Genomic DNA, 23,149 nt, shown 5'->3' on the forward strand with positions numbered 1-23,149 from the left:
CATGTGGGAGAATCGCACGAAGGATCGGCGTGGAAAACTTTCGGGCTGCAAAGAGTTGATAGGACAGGCGGTCGGTGGAAAGACCGAAGTCCTAGGAGGGGAGAGGGGAGATTAAGAAGGATAAGAGGTAAGTATGTAACAACTCTTCAAAAGCCTATATATCGGGATTCGAGAAGACCTCGAGAAGCGGAGGGAGAAGAGGTCAAGTAGGAAACAGAATCCCAGCAGCCAGTGTCGGAACTGGAATAAGCAGGAATATTCCCAGACAAAAGGACTGGACGATATGGAAGAAAAACTTTGGGTGGGGCTGATTTGGTGAAGGCCCTGAAGGGATGAATTTTCGTGGTTGCAATTTGCACTGGCGTCGTTGGCGGTTGGCCCCCCAGCCGCGGTTGCCCTGTCGGCCGCCACTGTGGCCTGCCGTGAGTGCACGTGCTTATGAATCTTATCCCCCACTGTCCAGTGAGTCCAATCTCCAGCTCTGAGACGTGGAGGGACGGGAAGTGGAGGAGTGGCGGTGTCGGTGGCGGCAGATGTGGCGGGCGGGGTGGTAACAGGCTAACAGCAGCATGGGGTGGGGTGCCAAACATTGGGCGGTGGAATAGGCGGGGGGGATCCTATCATTGGGCGGTTGAATTGGATGCTGGATGGAGCCGCGGAACCGCGACTATACCAGGCCAGACAAGATTAAGGGAGGCCATAGGGCTGGATTGTCGGTAATTCCCGGTGCCTGTGGGCACCCATTCTTATCATCAATCATTTTTGCATCCATCCCCATGCCGAATTTCCTTAATTACAAGAGAACTAACTAGGTGAAGACACATCATCGCCTCACAGTGTCACAAAACCCTCAATGCCACCCACAGTGTTTTGACTGATGCTTACGAAGTCGGCCCGTCCCAGCAACCAGGCTCAGATAAAGGAACTTGACCGAACACTGTAATCCTCTCCTGGAGCCATGGACCTGTCGGCTCCCTATGGGTCGCTACTGACAGGATGACCGAACTCTCTCGGGTTTGACCTCGAACTTTGACGCGAAATAAATATACGAGTCCGACGTGTCGATCACCTAGCGGACTACCTCCCAGGGATGGCCATGGAGACAAGTATGAACAACGCAACATCGTCCTAAGTTGGTATGTGGAACCTCCACCAGAGCGAGGGAGAAACGATGACATATCCCGGTGCCAGCCTCTTTAACTTGATGGTAGATGTTTGTTCGAGACGTTGACCGCCTTGATCGGTAGATCTTCGTGAACCGAGCTGGGTTGCTATCCAGGACGTTGGCCGACATCCAGATCGCCAAAGCGTTTGGCGGCTTCGGCGGTTTCAAGAAGGGCTTATTTCAGGAACATGGCATGAAACATTCTCTTTCCGATTTATCTACCTAGTAATCTAGTATTCAACCGCAATCCAACACGGATCGATCGTGGTTGTGCATCGAGATATTACTCCGACCATGAAGCTGACCATGTCGGATCCCGAGTCTGCCTGCTACCGCAACACTGCGGGTGGCATCTTTGACCAACTCCGCCCGCGCTCGGAATCAGAACGATGTATTCACACGCGTTTGGAGGGTTGGTTCCTTCGAAGCGGTTTGCTTCTTCCGTATTGAATCTTCATTTCGGCGTTTGCTCAATGTTCGCTGCTCTATTAAATGTCGAGTCGCTCACCCGCTTCCGATATCTCAGACCAGTCTTCATTCACAGCATTCCATCTTCCACTTCCATATCTATTCCACAGCAATAATTTCCATTTTTTCGTCTTTCAGTTCGTAATAATCATTCACAATGGCCGCCGATCTCGAACTCCTCAGTTTCCAACTTCTCGCCGCGGTGAAGGAGCTCCAGGCAGGCACTGGCAGCAATGAGTTCAAGTCCCGGAAGAAGGTGACCGACCTGGCCAAAGATATCGTGGTCAACGCCATCCACCCCGATGAGGTGACCTTGGATTACTGCATCCAGATGGGCGAGATGGCCGCCCTTCGGATGTTCATGAAGTGGAAGATGTTCGAGAAGATCCCTAAGGACTCCGCCATCTCGTACAAGGAGCTGGCCGACTCCGTCGGTGCGGATGAGTCTCTCGTCGGTAGGTTGATATGTGGCTGATATGCGGGCTCCAACGCTAACCGGCTTCAGCTCGTCTCGGTGGTATGCTCGTCGCCTGCGGCCGCCTTGACCAGGTTGGTGAGGACGCGGTGACCCAATCCCGTGTCTCGTACACCTTCGCCAACAACCACACCTCCGGCATGATGTTCCAGATGATGTTCGACGAGGGCATGCGACCCTACACCCAGTGGCCCGACTACTTCGAGAAGTACAACAACAAGGAGCCCACCGGCATCACCCACAACCCGCACAGCTTCGGTTATGGCGAGCCCGAGCAGGAGTGCTGGGCCATCCTCGGCCGCGACGCGGAGCGAACCCGCGTCTTCGCTCTCAGCATGCAGGCCATGGAGTCCCAGCTTCCGATCGGAGGCATCTACGACTTCAAATGGATCGGTGAGGAGGCCAAGTCCGGCAAGAACCCCGAGCGTCCCCTGATCGTCGACGTGGGCGGCAGCGCGGGCCACGCCCTGAAGTTCATCATGGAAGAAACCCCCGACATCCCGCAGGAGCGCTGCGTGCTGGAAGACCGTCCGGAGACCATCGCCGACACCAAGAAGACCGGCGACCCGACCCTCGCCAACGTGCAGATGGTCGAGCACGACTTCTACGCCGAGCAGCCGGTCAAGGGCGCGCTCATCTACTTCATCCGCCGCTGCCTGCACGATCACCCCGACGAGAACTGCGTGAAGATTCTCACCCACCTCGCCAACGCCCTACCCGCCGACGACACCCGTTCGCGCGTGCTCATCACCGAGCAAGTGCTCGACAACCCGCCCACCAAGACCAACACCTGGGTCGACATGTGCATGATGAACATCGGTGGGAAGGAGCGTAATGCCCGGACCTGGGACAAGATCGTGACCCAAGCGGGCATGAAGATCGTGGCCATTCACCGCAAGGAAGGCAGCCCGATTGGCGTCGTCGAGTGCGCCAAGGCGTTGAACTAGAGCAGATTTTCCTATCTCAAAATGCATTGCCTTGGACTGGCGTTCATTTTATTTCGTATGGACGTTTGAAGGAAGGTTGCCTTTTGTACGCAGCAGTTTGCGCGTGACTTTCAGGTTTCTATTCAGCTCCTATGGTCCGGTTGATCTCACGGGGATGTTCTTAGCCCATCTGCTGGGGGAGATATAGATAATACATAGGGATGCATCCGACATCTGGAATGACGATACATCACACACCGATCTTTGTGCCTCCACCCTCTTTGCAATTACCTTGTCATATACGCAAGATAGATGAGTATATGACCGCTTCCAAGTAAATGAGAATCACATCACATGAAGACTGCACCAACCTTTCCATGAAGTGGTCAGGGGGGAATAAGTTACTTCTAAGCTAACTCAGTTATACTTTCATTAAGCTATACATTAATTCTAGTTCCTATAACTAGGAAGGTGTAGCGCATTACAAATCCATCGATCAAAATCGCTGACAGCCGGCAAAACAATTAGACACTGGGGAATCAAGAAGAAGTCCATCATCGCCACTGGCGAAAATCCCGGTTTACCAATTCTTTCCATATAAAACCCCGGCGGACATGGAAAGCAAATAATCCCTCCCCTTCGCCAACCACACCATCACCCACGGCGCGTTCCATCCGTTGATCGCGCCCACGCCTCTCCGCCGTCCGACCGGGACCACCTGCGTCATGGGGTCTAGCCGCACCCATTCGGCCCGATTGCCCTCCGGCTTCCCGTTCGCCTTGAGCAGGTCGCTCTTCAGGTTCGCCATGGCAATGGGGAGGGCGTTGTTCATGTCCATCACCCCGCCGCGCGTGAAGCTCCCGGCATCGCCCACGACGTACACGCGCTCGCCGGCGCCGTCGACCTGGTGGCTTTTGTGGTCGGTTTTCACGTACCCTTTCTCGTCTTTGAAGCGGTCAGGGATGTAGTCGGAGTTGGGGATCACGGTAGTCGCGTCCAGGTAGATGTCCGCGGTCAACACCTCCCCGTTCGACAAGTGGATCGCGTAGCCCCCTTTCCCCTCGCCGACCTGCTCGACCCGCTCGATCAGCGAGTTGTACGCCACGTCCACGCCGACGCGGTTCAGATAATGCTCGGCCCCCGTCGATTGCTTCTGTCCTAGCACGGGCAGGAGCTTCTTCCCTCGGGTCACCACGGTGATGCGGGCCTTTTGAACCGCCGGACGCGTGCCGAACCACCCGGCCGTGCCGTTGAGCGCCTCGCCAATCTCTCCCGCCGTCTCCACGGCGACGGGCCCTCCGCCACCGATGACGATGGTCTTCGCTCCGGATAGAGTCTTGACGAACTCTGTTTGGCGGGCTTGCAGGACGCTCTTGTCGCCCTCGTGGTTGAACAGCGGCGAGGCGGCGCTCCAGCCCGTGGCGATGATCAGGCTGTCGTACACGATCTCTCGATCTGCGTCCTTGCCGTCCTCTAGGAGCTTCACCGTCACGCTTCTACCGTCGGCGTCCCATGCGGTCGCTTTGCCCACGATCAGCTCGACGGATCCGGCGGGATATGCCTTGAAGGAGTCGAGGATCGGGAAGAAGGTCGTCTCGCGGGGGAGGAGGTCGTTCACGGCCACGACGCGCGGGCCGGCCATCCGCCACCAGAAGTGGGTGCTCGGGTTCACGATAACGATGCGGTAGGTATCGGTCGGTAGGGAGGGGAGGATCTGCTTGAGGGTATAGTGGGTGGCGCTTAGACCACCGAACGAGCCGCCGAGGACGAGGATGGTCTTTTTTTCCGAAGACATGTTGAGAGGTTTGAGTTGGGTGATAGAGTTCAAGGTCAAACAACTTCGATACAGTCAAAGTGGGGGCTTAATTGGGTATCAATGCTTCGTGTGCACAGTCAGTATCTTGCTTCGAGAATCGAAAAACGGTATCACCATACTCACAGATTGTTTGTGTCCGAGTTTGGTCTATGAATACCACCTTATCCGTGACAACAATAGCGTGCAAAGTAGAAACGAACTAACAATAGAAATCTATAATTCCGAATAAAGGAAACAATGGGCGAGGGGAAAATTAGATAGAGAGATCTTAGGGAAAGAGGAACGTGCTAACCAGCTTATATGTGAATCTGAGACGCCGTTGGATCTGTCTGATGGATCCTCCGGCCGCCATTCCGGTCTGACGATGCATACATTATGGTACAGTAGTACCAGTGCACCCTCAAATCTTGATGACAATTGTCCTGCCAATTCCCGCGGAGACATTTCCGCGACAGTTTAGTATCAGCCTGAACTGTCCTCATTCAGGACCGGCATAATAGATGCAATATCATCAATTGATCTTACCAATCGTGAATGAAACTATGAAGGTTCAGAGGGTCTGTGCCAGGTCCTCAGCCCCGAGGGATCCCAAGCTTCCATCCATGATTAGTGATTCATCAATACTTGTACGGAGTAGATGGTAGGATGGATGGATGATGGCCACCAAGGAGAAATTGGACCCCTAGTCTGCAGCCCGCAACTCCTCTTGCTGCCAATTGGCGGGTTGGATGGCAACGCCACCAAAATCGCCGGGCCTGGAGCGGTTAGTAGCGAAGAAATAAGATATGTTAGTCGATGAGCAAAGTAAGCTAGCTTAAATCAGGTATCGCGAATCTCCACCTCCGACCCGGAATCTGCACCATCCGGGTTACAAATGCAGGATTGGAAAATATTGGAAATAGAAATGTACTGATTAAGTTCAACCCCCTGTCCAGCAGCCAACCACTCGAGTAGCCGGTATCACCACCACCATCATCATCGCTCTAACCGCAATTTCTCCACCAAAACATATTATATTTGAAAATCTATACAGCATGATTCAAAAGATACAGCCTGGAGAGACTCTGATGTAGATTTAGCCTCTGAAATTGGATGTCTTCGTTAGTAATCTTCCTCTACCGCTCGTACAACTTCTTGTGCCAATTTGATCTCCTGAACTTGCGCAAATCTCTGATTAAGATCTATCTGAACTTTCTTTTTACGTTTTGGTGCTGTAGCAGCATCAAGGCGTGCTTGTAAGCCCGCGATTTTCAGATCTGATGAGGCCTGACGCGCCTGTAGCACTCCGATCGCCTTGGCTGCCTTCTCTATATACGACTTGGTCGTCTTTGCCACGCGTGTATTCTTGCTAAGAACGCGCAATGCACTCTGTACCTGTTTGGGCTTGTAGGGCGTCGTCTGGAGAACGGGGGGAACTGGCATAGAGGTGCGTGGAGGCGTGTTTGGTGGTGGAATTGGTGGTGCGGTTACGGTAGGCGTTGACGGTACAACGAAGCGGTTACTGAGGCCCTTTGACCGGTCAAATGGCACAAGTCCTGCAGCCTTCCACCCAGATCTGATTGTACGGTCGGCTAGGCGTGCCTGACGCGCCTCTGCATAGAGGATAATGAATCTTCGTTGTTTAATCGGTAGGGCTTCGTCGATATACGCGCTTTGGCGGAGGAGGGTCTTGTAGAAGCGTTTTAGAGGCGAAAAACAGGCGAGATCGAGAGGTTGAAGGATATGGGAGGTATGTGCAGGTAGAAAGACCACGATTACGTTGTTTATCTTGCATTCATACAAGAAATCGATCGTTGCGTGGCTCCCCTGCCCGTCCATTAGCAGAATCCGGTACTGCCGCTGTGTAGCGGTTTCAGGCAGGAAAACCGTACGGAGCCAAACCAACGCGTGTTGATTTGAAGCCCAACCGTGTAATGGAAGTCTGGAGGTTGTTCAGGGAACCAAGAAGACTGTAACGTGGCGCCTTTCTGTATAATCGCTGGTCTGATGTACTGGCCGGTCGCGGAGACAGTTTCAACGATACTAATCCATTCGCGGCCCATAGGACTAGTGATAGAGGCTGTTGACTTCTGCGAGCCTGCAATAACCGTGGAATTAGCGCAAATCCCTAGTCCTATGCCAACCTCATCCATATTCCAGGTATCAGAGGGGTGGTGACTAGTAATGAGTTAGTAACGGTTGGTTAACTAAGTTAGGTAAGATACTCTAAGGTACAGATTCCGGCCATGTGGATGATCTATCACTGTGATTGAACGTCACAGAGCAAACCGCTTCAATGCATTTGCGAGGTCCTCAACGTCATGCTCAACAAGGCCTCGACTTTGTGATAACAATGGCTCGACTAACAATAGCTAGAACAACAATGTAGCGGTTTAGCCCCAACAATTTGGCCCCCAACAATTCGCTATGCAATTTCGGTGTCATACTGATTCAAACACCATAAACGATCATATCCTCTAACTTCAAAAGAATGAAGCCATATTCGCCTTGATCTTGCCACTCGGGTAATGGCTGGCCTCACTTTCAGAAGCTTCTATACCCTTCTCCCTCAGAATCATCCTCACCGTCCAGTCTCCGCCGCTTCCTCCCTCTCCCTCGAAGGTCGCCGACCTTGTCCAGATGATCCTTCGACTCCTCACTATCCTCCTTCTTGCTTGTCTCCCCCCTGCTGTCTCGGTTCCGACTGTGTACGTGTACACCCATCTCTCTCCCACCGACGCCGCCCACAGCTGCTCCGACCATGGTGCTCCACGGGTTTCCTTTCCCCATCTCGGAGCCAAGGACCCCTCCAGCAAGCGCACCGAGGGCCGCGCCACTGGTTTCCGGATGTTCCGTGAGCTTGTCTTTGAGGTTAAAGTTATGGAACTTGTCCGAAAGAGACCCGCTGCCCTTTCGATGATGATGCTTCTTCTGGGACTCAAGAGAACCGGCTGCTGGCGCCACCGGGTACCCAGTTGCGTACGGGTAGCCGGACACGGCATTGTCGAGCCTGACCGGACCTGGCGGAGGCGCATACGGAGTGACGGCCCGAGAATCGATGGTGCTAATGGAGTGGCTACGCGCATGAGGGATATCCGGGGCGGGAGAGCCCCGACCGGGGTCCTTGAAGCGCGGATCCTGAGATGACATGTTTGCGACGGGAGGATTGGAGTATCGATATGCTCCCGGCGGATTGGCGGTGCCGCGGCGACGATTAGGTCCACCATACCCTCCTGGAGACAGGGACGACCTCCTACGAAGGGGTGACGGACGCTGCTCCGGCGGAGCATACGCGGTCGTCGCTTCCGGAGACATATACTCTGTTTGACTGGATGCGCCACTATGAGCACGCTGACTCCCACCGCCTAAGCCATACACATCACTGTATGGGATGTAAGGCATTGCCCCTTGGATCGGCCCCTGCTTCGGAGCTCCCTGGTCGACCAGGTGGACAGGATAAGGTAGGACAGAATTCTGGCGGTAACCTCCAGGGGAGGAATTGCGTTGTGGGTGTGGTATATAGCCGGCTGGTTTGTACGGTTCATAGGTATTATGTTGTGCATGCGCAGTCGAGTCGCTATATGCTTGGTTCGTTCGCCTTGCCGAATTCGGAAATAGGGGATCGAATGGCCGTGACCGATAAATAGGAGATGATGCTGAGCTCTAACACATCACCCTTCGTTAGTATCGCGAGGAGCAGCATTCGCATAAGGCACATATCCCGTTGCGTAACATTCTTGCGGAGAGCGTCTCACCTGCTGCCCCCGCGCTGCCGGATATCCTCCATACGGCGGCTGTTGTTGGTCGTAGGGTTGGTATGGTTGTGACCCATGAGGTGGCAACCCATAAGCGTCGTTTGCAGGATATGAGCTTGCTCGGTATCTGGCGTCCACAGATTTGGCTCGGCGGCGTTCATGCCGTTGTCTTCGGCTTCTTCGCGGTGAACCAACACGCTCTTCCTCATCACTATACTCGTCAGAAGAGGCTTCTACGTCCGAATCATAGTGGCGAGGGGCATGATGACTTCGACGCCTATGACGTCGTCGTTCATCTTCATGGTCGCTCCGCCCATGTCCTCGGTGATGGCGCCGGTCTCGATATTTTCGGTCATAGCTCTTGGACCTATGCTTCCGATGCTTGTCTCTTTCCTTTTCTTTTTCCTTTTCCTTGTCTTTGGACTTGTAATACCCACCCGGGACCATCTCGAACACTTTATCAGGAATATTCGGCGCAGCAAAGCTTAGCGCTTTCAATGCAGCTGAGGCTGCCAGCGACATGACGAACCAGGAGGGAGGAGTAGGGATAGGGGAGGATAGATGCTAGAAATGAAAGAACGGATTGCAGTAGAAGAACGGATTCCAACTCAAGGTATGAAGCAAAAAGGCATATAGTTAGCAGAAGTAAAGTAGTTAACGTTAGTTCATGTTTAAACAAATGTTCGCGAAAGACTCTATAGACGTGTAATTAGGAAAATCAGCCATAGGGAATCATAGAGAATCATAGGAAATAATCCAGGTACTAAATAGGAAATGGAAGTCATGAAATCGGATCGGATACAACCAAGTGGTGATGAACAGGGGGGGAAGCAAGATGACGTCGATGAGCTCGGGAACGAGGAAGGCGCCGCGGGACCCTGTATGCCGCCGGTGGCACCCCCCGCCATCGGATCGTCCAGACGCCTCCCTGCACTGCATCTCTCACCCACGACACTCCGTATCGACTCCACTACGCGAAGGCCCGAACCACCACAGTTGCAACGTGGACATAAAGACTCCAGACACCTATGAAGACTCTAGACACTCGTGTTTCCTGTGCATAGTCTAGGGTCTAGACGTATCTTAAGCATATACGTCATGCATTCCACAGTAATCGAGATATCGATTCTGTTCAAGATTTTGGGTGCCACTCTGGGTGCCACTTTGGTGTCCGCGGACACACAGTCGGGACCTAGAGCGTCCAGCTGACTGAGAAGATACACACCCTTCGGCTGACACGTAGGCTAAGATGGTGCATACTACTAACCCTTCGTTTGTTTGTGTCTTCGCTTCGTCGCATCGCCTTTCACAGTCACGAACCAACTGAGGTGGAAAAAGTAGAAGAGGTCGTAGCCCAGATGATGCATCGTTTTACCTACTCGCGATGCGTCAAGGGTACCATCCGACCCGTGGAATATACAGCCGCTTGGATTCAGTGTCCGCAAGGCTTCTTGATGATCCCACCCATCCTGGACACCCATTTCTCGTGCACTTCGTGGATGCTGACGCTCACCTCCCCTTCCACCACCTTCATGACCGCTTGCCTCCGCTCGTCAAGTGGACGTGGTTCCGCCGTTCGTGTTCTACCCAAGATCGCAGTGTTCCTCGTGCTTGGGATGCGTAAAACCTCATTTTCGGCTTCGTAGCCAATATGTGCGGTCAACCATGAGAGATACTCACATAACGAAGCGTACGCCGATGGTTGCCCAGGGTCCCTCTTCGCTAACTTGCCAGTCTTGGGACCAGGCCCCTGTTGTTCTGCTTGATCTGGTTGTACTGCTGGAGCCGACTTCGCCTTCTTTTTGTCCTTGGCTCGGTTCGCTGGGGCTCGAAAGCGGGCTCCATCGAAGTTGTGACTGCAGCATGGGATGGCGATGAAGGGGCTGTTGGTCAGACACGCGAGCAGTGGAGTCCACAGCGTCAGCTCATCGGCGTGGTTGGATATGATGAAGGTTCCCTCGGGGAACTGCCCGTCATGCGTCTCGATTTTGTCCACCAGTTCGGATCCTTCCATGGCAAGTTGCTGCCCAGACTCTGCAGCCCTGAGCGCTTCATCGCTCGCTTCTGTCCCACTTGGGATATCCGTTGGGTACCGATCCGTCGTTTTATGTTGCATCGGTTCAGGTATAAGTACCATCTCTTTTAAATATGACTGCAGATCCTCCCCCAACGCACTCCAAGTTTTTCTACGCCGAGCGTCGAATCCCCATCCCGTATAACCTTCGCTGCGAAGGATATACACCAAGACCCCATTCCCACACCCAACGTCAACGAACCCTTTCCAGTGTTCCCGGTCCGGCCCGTACATGTCCCGCCACAGCTCGATGAGAAACGCTGCGATCCCGAGATCTTCGAAGACATGCTTCGAGGGATCAGTGCTCTCCACCCATTGTGTGATCAAATACTTGGCGTACTTCAACTTCAGACGGGTATAGGTATCTTGGAGACGGGTCTGAGGGATGATCTGGTCGTGGTGCACACGTTTGGTATATCCCGCCGCCCGACCAGCCATGTGCTTGTGGATGACTTGCAGTAGATGGAGGGCAGTCCGAGATAACCGATCCGATAAGCCAGCTCCAAGGTCGGAGGAAGAACCGGGTTCTTGGGAGGGAAAAGGACGATAGTGTATTGATAAGCTACCTCGAGATGAGTGCTGATCGAATGCATGCAAAGTTGCAACCGCACTTGCTTGGGGGTGATAGAAAGGCATCAAGCTCGGATCTGAGACGTGTGGTAGGTAGATGACCAGATTCGATTCCCCCTCTTTTTGGTCCGATGGCTGTTGTGCAGCATCTTGCTTGATACCTGCGGAACTCGAATGAAAGTAATGACATGTCTGCGGGAGAGGACGGTCTAAGTTGGGGTTGCGAGGGATGAGCTTGCGGACCACCGTTCGCCTCCAAGCGAATCCCCTAAGTTGGTCTATTAGTCGTATTGGTTGATAGTCCTTCGCCATGTGCTTTGTAAAAGAGCTGAACGGCAGATCATGGTCAGTTCCAATGCTCCTATATGATAACGGTTCAACGCTGCCGTCCGAGTCACTGTCGTAGAGGATCTCGGCCCGGAACAGGTGAGTACTGGTGACATTCGGATTGCGCAGGAGGTTCTCCATTACCGTGTGGAAATGTACCGCGGGATATGGACATGGTGTTGACAGAACCGAAATCCATTGCGACTGCTCCGAAGGGACAAAGAAGGACGGATCCTGTTGTGTACAGTCTGATGGCTGGAAGCCTTGAGTCTTCTTGGGCTCACCGAACACGTCTGGAGAAGCCCGAGGGGACGATGCAGCCGCATCCTTGATCATCATGAGAATTGGCTCGGAGCATCAACTCCCTTTCTCCTTTTCTCCTACAAACTCCAGAGGATTTAGTTTGTCGTCGATGGGCGTTCAAGTTGCCGTTGAGGGATGGAATGTACTTAGTTACTTCTGTAGCCCGTGCTAAATACTTTTTCGCACGGAACTGCAATTTGCAGATGGACGATCGATGAAGACGCTTGACCGAATATAGTTTAGTTTGGCAGATCCAACGTCGACGCCGTTCAAGTTGGACCCTTGAACTCTCGGAGTAAAACCGCTTGGTCCCTTTATTGGGTTTATCTCCTATGGTCTATGGACTAATATGGACTACAGTGGTCCCATATGTTTGGCCGTTTGGGGTTGGCCCTCATCCCTGACGTTTCACCTAAAAGTTGGACACTACCTCATCTGCCCCCTCCCCATCCGTGGCCTTGCCATCTCGACTGCGGTTGGCCATCTTGCGTAATACAAGTATCTCGCCTCGCTATCATGTGCTGGAGCTCCTTTGAAGAGTTTGAACCATCGCCATCTCCCATGCGGTGGCATTAATATCGTTTTATCGTTACCAGACTTGCGATTGTGGTGTTCGTTCTGCAGACGCGGTCGCGCAGAGTCCAGGAGAGGATCGCATACAACACCATCCCTTCTCCCGAGAGCCCTTGAATCTATCGCCAGAGGATCAATCGCGTGGTGCTGAGAGGTCTTTATTTGACTTCACTCGCAGCCTCATACATTGCCACATAACGTATCTGGGAGCCTCCGCGCACTTGTTCTCGTCGAAATCCGGTGAGGCGCAACGTCGACAAGATGCCGTCGCTCATATTCCCCCGTGAATCCATTTTGGAGAAAGCCGGTGGCGTTCGCGAATCATTTAGTAGCTGGGATAACTGCATGGCCAAAACCTATTGCAAGTATGTCTTCTCGAATGGCCATCACCTGCCGCGCCGCTAACACCCACAAGATGGCCAGTCATCGTCGGCATCGTCGTCGGCTCGCTCGTCATCTTCTCGATCCTGTTCTGCGTCGTCCGATGCTGCTGCTGCGGACTCCAATGTTGCTGCGGAATCTTCTCCTGCTGCAACGCATGCTGCCCTTCTCCAAGGGGCAAAGGATACAAGAATCAAGACTCGGTTCCTCCTCCTCAACCTTACCATCAATCACCGGCGCAATACCAAAAATCGGCGCAATATGGGGCGCCAGCCCCGATGCAGTACGACAACCGACCACAGTTCGCTACGTTCGATTCGTCCAAGAATGTGAACGAAGATTCGCTTCCCGCCATGCCGTCCTGGGACAGCGCGCATTCACGCAAAGTCGAGGTGGCCCCTGAAGCCCACGAAATGCGACCTATGGACATGAACAGCTCCCCTGGCGCCGCCGCCGCCGCCCTTTCACACAATTCTCCATACCGCGGCGACGGATACGGCGCTGGCGTGGGCCGACAAAGTCCCGGCACCCCCGGCATGGACACGCGCAATCAAGCCGCCTCGTACTACGCCGGCGCAGGCAGCGTGGCCGGATCGGACGGCTGGGGCCACAATCAGCGCAGCGACAACCTGAATCAGTACGGGATGCAGGGCCAGGAGAGCGGCGTCTACGGCCAATCTGCGCCGTACGGGTCCGCTCCCTACCAGCAGCAACTGCGTGTGGGAAGCGCGAGTCCCCCGGGTGCGTATGGAGCGGGCTACGGTGGCCACTCGTCGCCCAGTCCATCATATGGGAGGCATGACAGCCCGAGCGTGTCGTATCCATCGGACAATCGAGCGCACGACGAACCGGCCCCGGAACCGCAGAGCTTCGTCAACCCCTCGCGGCCGGGCCAGTTTGCGGACGACCATGCTAGAAGGCCGGCAAATGGGGGTTATAGAGACGTGTGATCGCTTTTGGTTGATTATTTGTTATGCACTTCGCTTCGCTTCGAGGAGCACGCCAATTGGAAAGTTGGGAATCATTGGCTGCAGATTTTCTGTTTAACTATTGGGCATAGCGACGGCGTCGGATTGTTTGTGATGTGTCAGGGACTTGTGTACATCAAAATGACGTGCTCCAAGAATTGGTTGTCATGGTCTGCCCGGTTTCGGTTTGGTAATAGTACCGCGGCTCTAAACATATCTACCATGTATTTCTTGTATTTCTTCCACTTGAAGACTCCAGGCCTCAACGTCCGAGATGAACCGATGTCCCATTGTTGGCTCTTTCTTGTCCGCATCTCTAGCCCGCTCCGCCGGAGTGTCTCCTGATCCAGCTGCGGTACGGCCCGGACTAATGCAGATGGTAATCATGCCGTGCCACGTTCGATGCAGTCGCCTGCTGTGTTGTGCATCCAGATATATCTTCAATGCATCTGTAACATTGGTTGGATGGACCTCTCCCGTCGAAACGGTGCTGCGTACCAGCGGGACGCCATGGAGGTCACGATGGTACAAGGAAATCCTGCAACGAGATCAGAGCGGGTTCGACATCGGCTATAAACACCTCACACTTTTGGGTCAGTTTGTCTGTATTAGCAGGGGTATAACCCCCCATGAGATTTAATACATCTGAAATCTATTTGAATCGAGATTTCGGGAAACTGGACGTAAATACTTGAGGCTATACGCGGAACCACTTCAACGCCAGACGTCAATCCTCATCGATTCGTATCCGTAACGCATGACCCTGACCCACGCCGAGGAACGCCGGCTTACCCCCTGGATGATGGCACCATGCAATGCTGTAACGCGTGCCTAGATAAACCGCTCAATGGGTTGCAGAACTCCAGAAGACCCGCCTCATCGGTTTTCGCACGAATGTCGGCGCCGGTCCCGCTCAAATAATCCTCGAACATCGCGGTGTCTAAAGAGCGCTCCGCCGTTTTTGCCTCATCGCTTCTTGCCCACGGGCATGTTCCGCTCGAAGCCTTTCGGCTTCTTCCGAATCGGCGTCCTCCATCGTAACGTCCGCGGTGAGCAAGGAGGGCACCGAGATCATGGCACGTGAAGGCTCGCCGCGTTCCCCGTATGGTCCCATGCTGACCGGACTAGCCGAGCGGATTTCGTCATGAATCTCGTCTTCAGGTGGAGAGAAAGACCAAACCTAGATTGGGTTTAGTGAAAAGGCCCTAGAGAGCGGCCACTAGCTTGACTCACCTCCATAAAAGTCTTGGAATTCCGACAGGCCATGATGACCGCCTTCTCGTCCTCAAACGCAACGCGCCAAACAGCCTCGGTAGGCTTGGTCAGCTCGCGGACAAGGGTCCCCGTCTTCAGGTCCCAGACTTTCACGCGTCCATCGGAGCCACCAGACACGATGCGATTGTCGTCGAACTGTAGACTAGTGACCGAGTTATCGTGGGCTGCAAGGCGGTGGATCGCTTGGAATTCGGTGAGCGACCAGACACGGACCGAGCCGTCCGAGCCTCCCGTAACCAGGATATCACCGCGCATCTGTAGTTGACCGACTAGAGATGTATGCCCTTGCAGGACATGTAAGCATTTACTGTTCGTAGAGTGTCAGTGGCCGCTCCAACGTGAGTTTGAGGGTACGGGATGAACTCACCCATCATAAGGGTCCCATATCCGAACGCTCGTATCTAAACTGCCAGTGGCTACCCTTTTTCCGTCGAAAGCGATGGCATATATTTGACTGAAATGGCCGGTCAATGTTCGCAGGCATCTCCCTTCTGATATGCTCCAGATGCGTGCTGTGGTGTCATAGCTCCCGGACACAATCAAGTCTCCGTGGATCTCCAAACAGCGAACACTTGCCTGATGTCCCACTAGGACATGCTTGCAGACACCCTTGGCAATATCCCATATGCGGAGCGTGGTGTCTCTGGAACCGGAAATGGCCGTCGTGGAGTCGGCCATTTTTAGGCAGCGAACGGTCGAGGTATGTCCTCGAAGGACATGGATACTCGCGCTTTGCTTCATGTTAGCAGCTGTTTGACTGTCGCGACTTGTTGGATCGTATATCTTACCCAGTCGCCATGTTCCATACCCGCACATCCCGGTCGCAGCCACCGCTAACGAGGATATTGTCCCAAGGAATCATTGCCCAAACGCCCATGACATGGCCTTGGAGGGTCTTCTGATGGGCACCATCGGTATCGAAAACATGGATCTTGGCATTGTCCAGAGCAACAACGATGTACTTCTCCGTCAAATGCAGGCTGGTCACCACGCCCTGGTCTGGGGTAATCTGACGATGGTCGCATTTTCCACCAGTCCTCCAGGCCTGCTCCACCAGATATCTTTGCTTGAAGTGGCTGCGGTAGGACATGGCCTTTGGACGGCGGCGGAGTGATCGTGAGCCGCGATTTCTGTCGAGACTCTGGGTCCTCAAGTCCGGGCCAGAGGGGGTAGTAGAAGTGTGGCCAAATCCTGACCCTGATACTTGTTGGCCGGGCAGTGCTTGCGTTTGTGCTGGTGCCTGTGTCGGTGCGGATTGCATATGTGCGGGGCCAGGCCGGGTGTTGCCGCCTGCCAAGACCATGGATGGGGAAGGCACGGGATCGTCCTGCACGTGATCCTGTGGGCCAGGACGACGTGCGCTGCTGGACATGTTGGGCATGCTGGACATGGGGAAGGGGAAAAGAGACGATGATGGTGTTGTCGTTCGGTTGGGATGTGATGCCTGACGGTCTAGATAGCCTCGCTTCTCATTTTGAAGCTTCCAAAGCTCTTCGTCTTTCGCGAGCTGCCGCCAGCGTCGAGAGACCCGTTCGCATTGCGAAAGTGTGTGATAATCGACAGAGGTTAGGATCTGTAGTAGTTAGTAGGTGATGAACCCTCCGGTAGACCGCTCCAAAGATTCGGCAGGAGAATCGTACCTTGATGCAAAGCTCGTCCGGTAGAGTTGTAAATGGGTCCTTCTTCAGCAGCGGGCTCACAAACTCGTGGACGAATACCAATTGCTTGCTGTTACACATATTCAACAGCTCTGCCAGCAGACGCTGTTTCTCCGGGTCTCCCATGTCGGTGAACAACATCCGTATGTTGCTGAAGTTCGCATTCTCATGTTCCGCGGCGGTTCTCCAGTCTGGCGCCCGCTGTGTCGGGGTCGGGCTGGGGGCTGGAGTCGGGGGTGAGGTCGGAGCCGATGCGAGTAAACTGGGCGGTATTGTCGAGGACGTGGGACTGCTTGGGGTATGGATCGGATGAGGAAGCCGCGTATTTGTGTTTCTGCTGCGTTTTAATCGTCCTGGGGGAGAGGCGGAAGAGAGTAGATCGGTCATATCGTCTTCGGAATCCAGCGACATCCTTCTGGATTGAGTCATTCGATCGTCTTCTTGTGGGTGGTATTCGTCCATGCTGGAGAACGGATCGGAATACGAAAGCGATGAAAGAGAAGGATTTAAGGTATGGGTTAGGTCAGCGACGAGGAGGTATCGGCAATTGCAGAGAGACCCAGTCTCCTGCGAGGCTATTCCCCAGAATCGCACGGGCGAGTCGAGAAGGTAGGAGCATGTGGGGATAGGTGATGATCGGAAAAGGACGAGGTTTGTAGATATCAAGAAGCGGAGGTCGACAAACCAGTAGTCATGTAGGTAAGTATGTCGTAGGATCGGAGTGAAGGTTTAGTAAGGCTCGATCTGTCGATGGTGGGAAGGATTAGACGCTCGGGGAGGATTGCGACTCCAGGAGTGGTGACGAGGGTGTGCAACTTGCAAGTCCTATTTGCCGCTATTCGGTAGGACCTAGTTATGGTATAACAAAGGAAGCTACTGAAGTGGGTTGATGGAAGAGAGCGCCAATGGAATGGAATGTACGTCACAGAAATATTACCGTCTATTACTGTCGATGTCTCTGCTGGTACTACGAATCGATGATACCAACGTATCAGATGGGGTGTCTGGCTGGTCGCTGGGCTGTCTGGGTGACAGACTCTGCTGAGTGCTGACAGACTCTGCTGACAGTTGCAGTGAGGTCATGTGCCCGAATGCTGCCTTTCTCCTTTGCCAGACTCAGCGTCCTCATCAACTTCAACTCATACTGTATCAGTGATCAAGTCACGGCTACATGGTAATATTAGACATGGTTTTTCATCTCCCTGCATCAAGTCGCATACACACTTTCTCTCTGATCTTCTTTGTTGGATTCTTGGTGGCACTGCTAACCGCCGATTATTTACCCTGTCCAGTCCGAGTTGGAACTGTGCTCCAAGATACTATCTTGCCTGCGTATCTTGCCTGTCACACCTACTCCGTATTCTGTAGTGTCTTATCTGTTTCGCACCAATAGGTTCAAAAGCATAATTACATCCCGACCATCAGGTCCTACTAGGGTTCATGCGTCTTTCTTCTTGCCGCTCGGGTCCATCGACTCCTATTATTCCTCGACCCAGCCTTGTGCATCCAACCACCAAAGCCGCCAAAGGCCCACGACAACTCACGACGACAAGTCAACGCATCCGACTCTACCGTATGCATGTCTTATCGCAACGTGACAGTATCTAAAGTAAACCTGGCTCAGGAGATCTAATCTGTCTCTTTCTTAAATCACTGGACTCTGGGAATGACTCCCCTTTTACTCCAGGAACAGATAGTCGGGAGAGACGAGCAGAGTCATTGCGTCACCTACAGCTGATCAAAGCGCAAATTTTTCCTGTGGTCGAATCTAATTGAAGTCAAGTCTAATTCATCTTTATCTACCCTCGCCGCCAGCCCCTTTGTCCTCTTATTGTTTTCGTCAGTCAAGTTCCTAATATAATTCACCAAGATGTCTTTCCTTCGGCGTTCCATCAACACTGGAATACCTTCGGCCCCGGCACGGTGTAAGAGGCGAAGTTATTATAAATCTATTGCAGTCAGTAGGCAAGTTTGATCAATTGGTGGCGCTGATGCCGAAGAACAACTAACATTGACGGTGTATCCGGGATCGGACGCCTTCACATGGCCCGGGATCGGTGTCAATGGCCCTGGTGTCGCATTTCCGCCGCCAGTCACCTTGATCTGCCCACATCCGATGTAGAATTGCGGCGGCGCACCCGGGTTGTGCAAGGCCAGCTGCTCGACCCGGAGCAAATATTCGCCCGCGGGAAGGCACGAGGGGATCTTCGCGCTATAGCTCTGACTGAGCTCCCATTGTGCCGAATTTCCCGAAAACTTGGGCCCGATCTCCGCGATCTTGAACCACGGCGTGCTCCCGTCCGCGGCGCTGGCACTCGGGACCTTGGTCATGTAAAAGGTTACGGGTCCTTGATGGTACACGGCTTGGTCGGCGACGAAGCCGAGGGTCGCACCTGCGCGAACGTCCGCGGTTTGGGTCGAGCCGCCCGTGGCACCGCCGACGTTGCAGCGAAGGTCGGGGGACGAAAGATCTAGGACGTTAGCACGCATTCAAGCCACCGAGGGATATACGCACCGGTGACAGGCGAATTGTTGTTTGTGTTCTTTCGCACATACTGGTTGGGCTGCGACTTTTGGCCGTCGATGGTCAGCGTTTGAAATATGTCTACGCCGCATTAGTTTCCTCAACGAGACAGTTTATATGCAAAGCTCGGAAAGCGTACAGTGGCCATGGACGAGGGAAAAGCAGAGGAACGTGGCGACAACGAGATGCGAAAGGGACATCATCGTGAAGGTAATGACTTGTGATGTCTGTTTATGGTTCAGGTCTACTGCTGTTCAACTACACGTTACCCTATATACTTCCGCCGTACCATAGTCTCGGCGGAGTACCGGAAATAACTGCTTTCGGTCATGAGCATCTGCTACGATAGCCCGTGGAATTGAATTCGATAGGATGGATATCCGCTTCCGTCACTAAACTGGTAACACACTCGTTCGCAGTGGAAGTTTCCAATTGAGAAACGGCCGTCTTTGCCCCGGTGTAGCGCCAATAGGGTTTGGCATATGTATTAATTTGTTAAAGGTTGCCCTGTCATTGGTTTGATGGTGAAACCATGGTTTCTTCAGTTCCCATTGACCCCGGACGGTGGTCATCATACGACCCACTAAGTTGATATTGGATAATGTCTCTGTGAACTCCTTCATGATGTTAGAAATGCAAATCTATTGAACGTCAGCAATCACAAAATCACCTGCTTTTTGGCTGATCTGACGTGGCCCGCAACAGGACGAATGAATTAGGGTATCTATACTCGAAACGCGCCGCAGGATGTAGATATTTATGCCAGCATGTCACACAACACAAAACAACGATCCGCCGCAATTATACCAATCTACTCCGTCCCTATGCCACAGTCGACGTCGTTCCCAAATAAACGACTTTAGGCCGTAAGAGCAGAGCTCACTCCAAGGATCCCCATTCCAACAAAAGCAAATGTCATACAAAGGTTCCGGTTGTGGGTCAAGTCCAGGCTTTCTGCAAAGAGATGAAATGCCACTGATGTCATTACGCCAGCTGTATGGCATAGTCAGTGTTTCATTCCAAAACAATTCGATCTCGCAATAATACATGATCTGCATGTAGAGCGAAAGCAGGAAAATAATCGAGGGGGCGACTTACATGTTACAGCAAACATACAACCATACACTCCCTCACCAGGCTCGCTTCCGTAACCTTTGCCGGCGAGTCGAAACCACAATGCTGCAACGCCTGCTCCTAATGGCTGCGAGACACCACCAAGGAGGAAGCTCCAAAACATGGCTTTCCAACGGGAGTTGACAGCCAGATATAATGGGAGAGCCATGGCAAACCCCTCCGTGATATTATGGATGAACAGGGCGAGGAATACCGAGACGCCCAGCTTTGGGTTGGCATGGTTTGTCGCGTATGTGATAAAGCCTTCGGGGAGTTTGTGCAATGCGATTGCAAGGGATGTCTGCAGTCCGATGGAGAGAAAAGCATTTGAAGGGACATGATGGTGGTGGTTGTGGGCGGCTTCAGACGGAGATTCATGTGTATGGGGGTCGGAATCGTGAGACCGTGAGGGAGAATGGTTATGGTCGTGATGCACTGGATGAACAAGACCGTTCGATTGACGTGCCTGCGAAGTTGTCCTCGGCGACTGGGCTTCGGAGTCGGGTATCGAAGGGACACGATTTGAAATGGCTGCCTCTTCATCGACCGGAAAAAGGAGCGGTTGTCGTTCGCCTCCAGCATGGGGATTGGGCGTGGTGGCGCTTCGTGAAAATCGTAGCTTGCGACCACCAGCCGCCGGGGTGGATCTGGATCCGCCTCGACTATGGATGTTCTTGAAGCACTCTTGGCCGCACGGCTCTGTGAATCCGTAACATTGTCCGTACTTGTCGCATTGAAGTTTCGTACTCGTGACGAGCTGCGAGACCCGACGGGTCAGTTGGGTGGATAAGGACGATCGGCTCCGGTCTTGCTCCGGCCAGGACAATCGCGCACCATAGTCATACGCTCGGTCGGTCGTTGGCGAAGTATCTGATTGGGAGGCGCGTCGCCCTCTTGCGAATAAATCTTCCGTGGTCTGATTGGGTATTGTTCCGTTCGCCGGCTTATCAGCGTCGCTGTCCTCGAATTCTGCCGCATGTGTATGGTCGCAATCAACGACATGCGAAGGAATATACCGGTGAAGAATTCGCGAAAGGATTTGGATGCCTAGACCGCCGGCTATGAAACATCCTATCAAGGTCCAGGCGGCCGCTTTGGGGGTGAAACCGCCTCTCTCCATTGCGTTCTTTGCGGTCGGCAACATGTTGTATAAGGCGGAGAATAGCTATGTTCACTGGTTAGCAGGAACACACGTGGTATCCGTGGGAATATACCAGAACTCCGAAACTAAGGCTTAACGAGGAGGATAAGAACGCATTGCTATCTTGTATCGAGAAGGACTTCTGGCCTGGGAGCCGGCGAATAACCAAGTCGACGCATATTATGGAAGCTCCAGCGATACACGCTACAATCCATCCAGGAAATTAGCATAGACCCCGGATGGCATGGTTCAATTTAACTGACCGAGACCGCTCAAGGCGGTCATAATCCATCCTCGAGTATCAGTAGGAATCGCCATATCAGTGGTGATACTGGTGAAGGGACGAACCAGGCGGTGGTGGCATTGGATGTAAATACGGATGTAAATACGGATGCTTGTAGGAGAGATGCTAATTTAGCAATTGAGGTCGGCTAAGATACAAATAATCGGAACAAAGGGAAAATGGGAGTGATGACTGCGAATCCATCTTGATGGATCAATGGGAAGCGCACGTCGTTGAGTCCGTAGTTCGCTAGGCTAGCGATGTCATCAACATAACGAGAGGAATTGCATCAGGATCCAGATCGACCAACGGGATGGATCGACAGGGTGATTGCTGTGGAGCTTGGCTCTTACTTCTCTTCCCCGCCACACATTCCGCCCACCAGCTCGCAGCTGCAACCCAAACCATCAAGGTACCCGAAGATAATGCGCCAGAATTACGGTGTATCTATATGGTATAGAATGAACCGAGCACCGTCTGGGGTGGTCTACAGAAATACCATAGCTCCAATTCTTGTCCAAGAGAAGAATCCGAGAGAAGAATCCGAGGTAGGAGTGGGATTAGGCATAGGTGGTATGATATGTATATGGAATATGGAAGTCGATGAAATTTATTACTCCTTTGCCATCCTTACATTATAGCGACACCACTTTTGGCCTACGCCCTTCTTCTTCACCCGGAACTTTCTACTCGATTTCCATCCAGATTTTCGGTTGATATTTAAGCCTCCGACATAGGTTCCGCTGTCATTCATCTCACGACTTCCTCTATAACTATACTCCTCGATATTAGACAGGATGCCATGGAACTCGCTTTTTAGAAATTTAGGGAAGAGGCACAGGCCCTGCACTCTTTTGTCCTCGATTCCATCCAAACAGACGAGGAAGTCCATGCCATGGTGTTTAAACTTGATATCCTGTATTTCGACAGTCGTAGAGGAGTCCTCAACCGATAGAGTGGGGCCGTCCCATAGGTTTGGAAATGCGATCAGCGAGGTCATGCGGTTCCAGCCCATCGACAGGCCGTGCTCGACGACCTCGCTTCCACTGGGATACTGATAGTGGCTGGCCAAGTTCTTGTCGGTATGCCACTGCATCAGCGGCTTCGACCCGGGGATACCTGTGACAAACCAACACAGATCCTCATTCTTCGCGCAATAACAGTCAACGCGATCGGATGTTGGCAGTACGTCACGCACAAACTTATTGAACGTAACCTTTGTGGGAGGTCCAATCGTCCCCAGGCGCATCGTCAACCATGGGGCGACGTTGTCTTTGTAGAGCCTTTCGGCACAATATGGGAGAAAACCCTTGGCGAACTGGTTTGTGGGGCAGCCTCGTTTTGGACTTCCGGTTCCTTCCAGAGAAAGGCAGAG

General features: G+C 53.0%; 8 protein-coding genes across 8 annotated transcripts; 2 read left to right on the top strand and 6 right to left on the bottom strand.

Annotated features, from left to right (window-relative positions):
* Positions 1-1,790: 1,790 nt before the first annotated feature.
* On the top strand, positions 1,791-3,055 carry P152DRAFT_466544 (O-methyltransferase; the record flags this gene model as incomplete). The annotated part of the gene is made up of 2 exons (XM_033680697.1): positions 1,791-2,088; positions 2,139-3,055. 2 exons carry the CDS (start codon positions 1,791-1,793, stop codon positions 3,053-3,055), a joined length of 1,215 nt encoding a protein of 404 aa, XP_033534341.1.
* Positions 3,056-3,614: 559 nt separating this feature from the next.
* P152DRAFT_396842 (FAD/NAD(P)-binding domain-containing protein) lies at positions 3,615-4,829 on the bottom strand (the record flags this gene model as incomplete). The annotated part of the gene is made up of 1 exon (XM_033676379.1): positions 3,615-4,829. One exon carries the CDS (start codon positions 4,827-4,829, stop codon positions 3,615-3,617), a length of 1,215 nt encoding a protein of 404 aa, XP_033534342.1.
* A 2,163-nt stretch (positions 4,830-6,992) lies between these two features.
* P152DRAFT_347513 (uncharacterized protein) lies at positions 6,993-9,232 on the bottom strand. The gene is made up of 3 exons (XM_033675381.1): positions 8,585-9,232; positions 7,065-8,492; positions 6,993-7,007 (listed from the first exon to the last, which is right to left on the bottom strand). The coding sequence occupies exons 1-2, from the start codon at positions 9,104-9,106 to the stop codon at positions 7,374-7,376; spliced, it is 1,641 nt and encodes a 546-aa protein (XP_033534343.1). The 5' UTR covers positions 9,107-9,232; the 3' UTR covers positions 6,993-7,007; positions 7,065-7,373.
* Positions 9,233-10,016: 784 nt separating this feature from the next.
* P152DRAFT_397194 (DUF1613-domain-containing protein) lies at positions 10,017-11,891 on the bottom strand (the record flags this gene model as incomplete). The annotated part of the gene is made up of 4 exons (XM_033676399.1): positions 10,017-10,299; positions 10,375-10,591; positions 10,658-11,531; positions 11,610-11,891. 4 exons carry the CDS (start codon positions 11,889-11,891, stop codon positions 10,017-10,019), a joined length of 1,656 nt encoding a protein of 551 aa, XP_033534344.1.
* An 801-nt stretch (positions 11,892-12,692) lies between these two features.
* P152DRAFT_449414 (uncharacterized protein) lies at positions 12,693-13,762 on the top strand (the record flags this gene model as incomplete). The annotated part of the gene is made up of 2 exons (XM_033678109.1): positions 12,693-12,796; positions 12,847-13,762. 2 exons carry the CDS (start codon positions 12,693-12,695, stop codon positions 13,760-13,762), a joined length of 1,020 nt encoding a protein of 339 aa, XP_033534345.1.
* Positions 13,763-14,917: 1,155 nt separating this feature from the next.
* On the bottom strand, positions 14,918-17,275 carry P152DRAFT_347433 (WD40 repeat-like protein). Its single transcript, XM_033675380.1, has 4 exons — positions 16,696-17,275; positions 15,844-16,628; positions 15,423-15,785; positions 14,918-15,362 (listed from the first exon to the last, which is right to left on the bottom strand). The coding sequence occupies exons 1-4, from the start codon at positions 17,173-17,175 to the stop codon at positions 14,972-14,974; spliced, it is 2,019 nt and encodes a 672-aa protein (XP_033534346.1). The 5' UTR covers positions 17,176-17,275; the 3' UTR covers positions 14,918-14,971.
* A 1,330-nt stretch (positions 17,276-18,605) lies between these two features.
* P152DRAFT_466548 (glycoside hydrolase family 61 protein) lies at positions 18,606-19,440 on the bottom strand (the record flags this gene model as incomplete). Its single annotated transcript, XM_033680698.1, has 4 exons — positions 18,606-18,662; positions 18,724-19,184; positions 19,229-19,318; positions 19,377-19,440. The coding sequence occupies 4 exons, from the start codon at positions 19,438-19,440 to the stop codon at positions 18,606-18,608; spliced, it is 672 nt and encodes a 223-aa protein (XP_033534347.1).
* A 656-nt stretch (positions 19,441-20,096) lies between these two features.
* P152DRAFT_396683 (uncharacterized protein) lies at positions 20,097-21,809 on the bottom strand (the record flags this gene model as incomplete). Its single annotated transcript, XM_033676369.1, has 4 exons — positions 20,097-20,230; positions 20,336-21,515; positions 21,565-21,680; positions 21,755-21,809. The coding sequence occupies 4 exons, from the start codon at positions 21,807-21,809 to the stop codon at positions 20,097-20,099; spliced, it is 1,485 nt and encodes a 494-aa protein (XP_033534348.1).
* Between the last annotated feature and the right edge of the window lie 1,340 nt (positions 21,810-23,149).

The sequence above is a fragment of the Eremomyces bilateralis genome (genome assembly GCF_010015585.1).
Source record: "Eremomyces bilateralis CBS 781.70 unplaced genomic scaffold P152scaffold_9, whole genome shotgun sequence".
Classification (NCBI taxonomy): domain Eukaryota; kingdom Fungi; phylum Ascomycota; class Dothideomycetes; order Eremomycetales; family Eremomycetaceae; genus Eremomyces; species Eremomyces bilateralis.

Coding starts and splice junctions, on each gene's coding strand:
- P152DRAFT_347513 (XM_033675381.1), bottom strand. CDS start 9,106: ATGTCGCTGGCAGCCTCAGCTGCATTGAAAGCGCTAAGCTTTGCTGCG. Junction 8,493..8,584: donor CGGCAGCGCGGGGGCAGCAG/GTGAGACGCTCT, acceptor GTGATGTGTTAG/AGCTCAGCATCATCTCCTAT.
- P152DRAFT_347433 (XM_033675380.1), bottom strand. CDS start 17,175: ATGGACGAATACCACCCACAAGAAGACGATCGAATGACTCAATCCAGA. Junction 16,629..16,695: donor CGGACGAGCTTTGCATCAAG/GTACGATTCTCC, acceptor TAACTACTACAG/ATCCTAACCTCTGTCGATTA. Junction 15,363..15,422: donor ATATGGGACCCTTATGATGG/GTGAGTTCATCC, acceptor CTCTACGAACAG/TAAATGCTTACATGTCCTGC.